This window comes from Microtus ochrogaster, chromosome 10, assembly GCF_000317375.1.
Source record: "Microtus ochrogaster isolate Prairie Vole_2 chromosome 10, MicOch1.0, whole genome shotgun sequence".
In the NCBI taxonomy this organism is placed as follows: Eukaryota; Metazoa; Chordata; class Mammalia; order Rodentia; family Cricetidae; genus Microtus; species Microtus ochrogaster.
Window position 1 is genome coordinate 48,264,500 of NC_022016.1, and position 6,360 is coordinate 48,270,859.

General features: G+C 41.7%; 1 protein-coding gene across 1 annotated transcript in view; it reads left to right on the forward strand.

Moving 5' to 3' along the window:
- Positions 1–6,360, forward strand: part of Kdm1a (lysine demethylase 1A) — a gene marked incomplete at its 5' end in the record, with an annotated part of 56,635 nt that overhangs the window by 42,707 nt on the left and 7,568 nt on the right. The window contains 5 exons of the mRNA XM_026782273.1: positions 1,003–1,014; positions 3,283–3,425; positions 3,979–4,069; positions 5,498–5,632; positions 6,262–6,335. Coding sequence (XP_026638074.1) covers positions 1,003–1,014; positions 3,283–3,425; positions 3,979–4,069; positions 5,498–5,632; positions 6,262–6,335 — 455 coding nt within the window. The remainder of the gene's footprint in view (positions 1–1,002; positions 1,015–3,282; positions 3,426–3,978; positions 4,070–5,497; positions 5,633–6,261; positions 6,336–6,360) is intronic.

Here is a 6,360-nt window from a genome sequence, read left to right on the forward strand (position 1 = left end):
TCACTGACTGAGCTGTTTTGGCTGGCCAGCAAGCCCTAGGGATTGTCCTGTCTCTGCCTCCCCTGAACTGTATTATGTTTTTATGTGAATTCTGGGACTCTGAACTCAGGTCCTCCATTTGTGTGACAGGCACTTTGCAAACTTAAGCAGCTTATCTCCCTAGCACCTGTTAAACTATTAAAACATAATGACAATGATCTCTAAGCTAGCTCACTATTCTCTGTGGTCCTACATGGGCAGCTAGACTGTTGAGCTTCTGTGTTTGCCTTGACAGTGAAAGTTTTAATTGTTGGATATATAAAATAGAGCATTTGTAATTGGCCTTTTAACAATGAATTCAATATCTTAATGCATTACAAACACATTTGGGTTTTCCCTGAACAATACTGGTTTGCCAGTGGACACGAATGCTGTTTACCATCTTCCATATACTCATTTCCAATTGAAATGTTAAAATTAATGGAGAACAGCCCGACTTCAGCACTTCCCCCTGGTTGCACTGGCAACATTAGCATCACTGTAATTGCTCACCTGGGCAGAAATGGATGGGCCTGGTTGCTGACTTCCTCACATAATCTCATAGCTGAGCTTTGGGTTTAAGTGGGTACTGGGCATACAGTCTTGTTATCCAGTGTCAGTCAGATGTGGCAGTACTCCTTTGGTTTGAGTTTTTTATTTGTTTGATTTTGTTGTTACTGTTCTGTGTTTTCTGTTCTTTGAGTTTTGTTTTTATTAATCGCTGCTTTTTCACCACCACACCCCCTGCCTTTTTTAAATTACCCCACCCCCTGGCCATTTCTATGCCTTGACTTTCCCATTTTGGTCTCTGTACAGTCTGTTCCTTATTTCTCCAGCGGTTGCAGCTTCTAAGCTAACAGAATGCTTCTGTCATGCTATGTGTTTAAAGCCTTGATTTTACTGCTGTCATACAAAACTAAACTTGACGTGGCTGTTGGGCTGTTATTTACAGTTTATTTCTCCCTCTGCTGCACTGGTTAAAAGGACACTGTCAAGGTATTTTTTCATAATTTTTCAAATCATTTTCTTCACTGTTTACAGTAACCCATTAAAAGCTTAACACTTAAATCTTTTCCTTTCAATGATCCTCTCCATCACACATTCACACTGGTTTGTTGTTGTAGAGTTGCGCCTATATGTTGGGATGGTGCTGTTTGAGTTTTTGTCATTGAAAGCGCATGTAAAACATCAGTTTTTTTTTTTGTGGGGAGTGTGGGTGGGAAAGGGGGAAGTGTAATGAATGAAGCAGGCTGCTCAGAAATATAGAGGGAAGAAACAAAAGGTCAATTTGGTCCCTCTAACCTTGACAGTGTCCCTTTAAATATTTCTCTACCACCACCCTAGACCCAGTTACTGAACCTGAGTGCTGGGTATCTCTCAGTATGAACTTTCTTATGTGACTGTCACCCTAACTGCAAAGATTAAAGCTTGTCTGAAGCAAGCCATCCAGTTGGCACTAGAAGAGCTTTAATCTGTCCCATTTGCGTTCTCGTGTTTTGGCACATTCCGCCCCATAGTAGAGGCATATGTGGTCTAGTCCCTCTTTCTTGAGCATCCTCTTGTGAGGCATTTTTAGAAACCTGCATAGAAACTTCCAGGAAAAGCCGTCTTGCAGTTGACATTGCACAGCTATGTAGAGTTTGTATTGAAGTGTGATTGTCTCCTCTTTTGGAAGGAGAGCTAACTGTAGAGTACTAGAACCATCTTCTGTAGCACATTGCAGGGTTGCACTGGGAATAGCAAGTTCTTGGGCAGGACTTCATTTTGAGTTACTTTGTACATGGCCATCACATCTCTGAGAAAAAGTAACTGATGAGAATGTGAATGAAATTCATGGCAAGAAGGTTTCTGAACAGCTCTAATAGGTGTAGTCAGAGCAAGCAGAACCATCACCAAGAGCTCTTCTTTCACTGTGGAAATGGGTCCACCAGATAACTCTGATCACCAGCCCCTGCAACTACAGTAATGCATGTGACACCAAGCATCTAAAGTCTGATTCTCTGCCTCATTTCTCTACACAGATTACTGGAGTTTAGATTTCTTTTAGTCTGGAAGTAGTTAATTCTCTGTGAGAGCCTCCACTGTCCTTGAGGCATTAAGCATGACTGGTTGTTACTTGTATCTATTGTGTTCATGGATCCAAAGCAGGCTGCTTCAGCCCTCTTCCCTTTCTCTTTTAGTAAAAGTTATCCTGTTTTGACAGGTCATCTTTGCCATACCAGTGGCCAATCTCGTGGGTTTACCTGTGAGGGGTATTGTCTAGTGCTTCCCTCCTCCGTGTACTTGCAAGTGCAAAGTGGAAATGTTTGCACTGAAAGTGGCCTCTTACATAGTGATCTTGTCAGCAGCCACTTCCTACCAAACACCTTAGGCGTGGTGTTTACTGGAGCTTGTTTTAATGCTTTGTTTTCTCGTTCCCTACTTTAGGTTGATTGCAAAGTCTGTATTTTAAATCCCATTTTCCAACTCGTGCCCAACCCTGGCAAAAGATGCTTATCTTAGACATGCTTTGTTGTTTCTCACTGTTGCCGTGAATCCAGCAGTGGGACTGAAGTGCAGGTAGAATACTTTGAACAAAGCTGAGATACAACAGAGGAATGACGAACTGATGCTCTCAGTAGACCGCACAGAATAGTCTAGGTCAGCCAGAGGACTGCGTCGGAGTTGCTCCCTTCCAGTAACTCAGTTATTCCTAGTCTAAGAGCTTTGTCATTCAACTCTGAAGATGAGAATCCATTATTACTATGTAAAAGAGTAAGGTGCTCATGTGTTATTGTTAATGCCATGACTTTGACTTCTCCGTTTCCTACTGTCCCTTGAAATTCTTTCATCTTTGAACAAAACAGATAACTTGAGCCTCTTCTTCTCATTTGGCTCTTATTTTGGAGGTCTTCAGGTGTATGATCATAGTCTTTGTCCTCCGGGACTTTTCTAGTGTGTCCTTGCATGTCAGCCCAGCGCGGTGTACCTGTGCTTCATGGAACCGCAGCCAGTGCCAGTGCAGGTCTTGTGGCTGTTACTATAGGTTGAGTCCTTGCTCTGAGGGAACAAGTGGGAGAGAGGGAAATATTTCAGGCCTGAAACATTTCATATCTCATTTAAATGGATTTAACCACTTCATAGAAAAAGTCAAACCATTGTCCTCAAAGGTTTTCCTTTGAAATACATATTTTGGCCTCTTAAACTGTGGAACATTTTTATGTGTTCATGAATGACTGGGAGTAGTTTGATAAGGACCAACTCTGCTATACTTCATATTTTCAGGTTCCAAAAGAGAAAGATGAAATGGTAGAACAAGAATTTAACCGGTTGCTAGAAGCCACTTCTTACCTTAGTCACCAGCTAGACTTCAACGTCCTCAATAATAAACCTGTATCCCTTGGCCAGGCATTGGAGGTTGTCATTCAGTAAGTATTTAGAAACTGTTTATCATACTGTGAATTCCATTTTACAGATTGCTGTTTATTCTTTAAGTTTTTCATAAGTCTTATTTGAGCTAATTTTTACATATATTCATATGAATGTTTAAATTCCAAAGTCAGAGTTGGAGAGATGGCTTAGTGGTTAAGAGCACTGGCTGCTCCTTCAAACCATCTGGGTTCAGTTCCTAGCACCCATGTGGCAGCTCATAACAGTCTGTCACTCTAGTACCAGAGGATATGACACTCCCTTGCTTCCTGCCTCTGCAGGTACATGAAACACTCACAAAATAAAAATAAATTTTAAAAAATGAATTCCAAAATAAAACATTTAAAATAATTTTTAAAATAATTATAGAATCCCCAAAACCAGTTTCAGGTCTAAAATGCGTGTTATTTATCTTATGGGTCAGGAAACAAATAACCAGCTAACTTTCTTGTCTGAATATTAGACAGTCAGTGGGCTTTGGTCCTCAGGTGTTTGGCTGGGCGCATGTTTTATGGTATAGAGCTGGCTGGGTCACTTGCGTTGTCTTTACAGGCTACAGGAGAAGCATGTCAAAGATGAACAGATTGAACACTGGAAGAAGATAGTAAAAACGCAGGAGGAGTTGAAAGAGCTTCTTAATAAGGTAGAACTCTGCATTCATGGTTCCTACAGCCCAAAAGGTGAAAACAAGGGCACTCCTTACACTTAGGAATGTTAAAGGCCTTTCTGGAGTTTTTCTCCATGGAGAAGCATGGCCCAGCTGTCCCCCATACATACCCTTCCTAACTACAGTTGATTGTCAGCACTTCTACTGAAGTCTGCAGTTAGAGCAAGATCAGCTGTACTAGAACCAAGTACCCATTGATGAAGAAGTCAGCTCATTCATTGTCATAATTATTTCTCTCGAAATGCCAACATTCCCACTTCCATTCCCTAACTGAGGTTTCTGTCATCACTTTCTCAGTTCCAGGTTCCAGATAATTCAGATACAGTCGTAGTTCTCTTATCCTACCCAACTGCAAAAGATGTCAGCTTAGGGAGAAATGATTCATCAGCGGGGGGTGGACGACACCTCACTCCTGTTAAGCTTCCTGTCACACTAGGAGCTCCAGCCCACCTCTGTATGGACTGTGGCAAGGATTGAAGAGTGGTTGAGAATTGAGAGTTAGCAGACATCTGTGGGCCAGACTTCAACACCCTGTTGGTACCTGAAAAAAACTAACATTAGGAATGAATCACATAAAGTTCTTTGTGTGATGATTTGACCTTTTACATGTTTAAAAGAAGGGAATAGGGGGCTGGAGTGGTGGCTCAGTGGTTAAAAGCACTGACTGGTCTTCCAGAGAACCCAGGTTCAATTCCCAGCACCCGTGTGGCAGCTCAAGACTGTTAGTAACTCCAACTATAGGGGTTCTAATGCCTTCACATAGATATACATGCAGGCAGACACCAGTGCACATAAAATAAAAGTAAACTTACAAAAGGAACAAAGCCGGGCATAGTGGTGAACCTATGCTATTTCAACACCTAGGAGGCGAAGGCAAGAAGGATTGTGAGTTTAAGCCGTGGGCTACATAGTGAGTTCTTGTCTCCAAAACAAAACAATGACAACTGTTTTCCCAAAATAAACTTAAATTGATGGTAGGTTGTTTTAGTATTTTTTTTCTTAAGTGGAATACTCTTTTTCCCTCTCTGTTCTTTTGTAAGACAGGAATCTTAGTTATCTGATAGTGTTGTGGAAACCTCTATTAAACTTTTTCCCTACAAATAGCATGATACAGAATGAGGTATTCAGAAATTCTAAGGATCTTTTATAACATTGTATAGGGAGAGCCAATGCCAACGGCATGTGTTTTTTCGAAATAGATTACACTACTATCTAACCTGAAAAAAATTGTCTGCCTATCTATCTATGAGACAGATTTCTCTGTAGCTCTGGCTGACCTGGAAACTCTATAAACTAGGCTCACCTTGAACTCACAGAGATCCGCCTGCCTCCCAAGTGCTGGGATTAAAGGCGTGCGCCACCACCGACTGGCCAGTATGAAAATTTTTTACTTTTCCATCTTAGATGGTAAATTTGAAGGAGAAAATTAAAGAACTCCATCAACAATACAAAGAAGCATCGGAAGTGAAGCCGCCCAGAGATATTACAGCGGAGTTCTTAGTGAAAAGCAAGCACAGGGACCTGACTGCCCTCTGCAAGGTCAGTGCCACTATGCCCTGAAAAGAAGTGTAGAGGCGGTAACACCGAGAAAAGACAAAGCTATAGTCCATGGCAGTGTGCTATGTAGAAGATGGTTAGGTACCTAAAGAGCCATGGAGAGTTAATTCCTCAGTATGGGGTGAGATTGCTATTTCCTTCACAGTTGTTATCCTGACATGTGGAGTTTGAAGTCACACTGTGGTTTCGTATCTCACACGGTGTCCCCAGCACCTTGACCTTTGTAGTCACCTCATCTACAGTGTGGTATTATTGGTGATAAGTAGCTTGGAGAATCCTTGTGAGACTTACGAACTGTTTGTAAGGAATCCCACACCAGGGCCCCGAGAGGAGCTGACAGCATGGTAGCTTCTGTGATTTTGCTTGCCTGTTGGGAGCACTCCAGTGTGTTTACCATTTCCCTCCTGCCCCATTTTATCCCAGATTCATAGCTTGTTTCCAGGATTAAAAACAACAACAACAAAACCCCTGAGGTTTGACCCAGCTTTCAGTTGAATCAGTCACACCTTGTGTATGTGGTCTGAGCAGGAAATGCATCACATGTAAACAAGGTAAATATGTGACCCTGAGGCTAAATCACATTTGTTTGTTTGCTTATTTATTTCTGTTAGGAATATGATGAATTAGCTGAAACACAAGGAAAGCTAGAGGAAAAACTTCAAGAATTGGAAGCCAATCCCCCAAGGTAAGGAAAGGAAACCAGACATGAA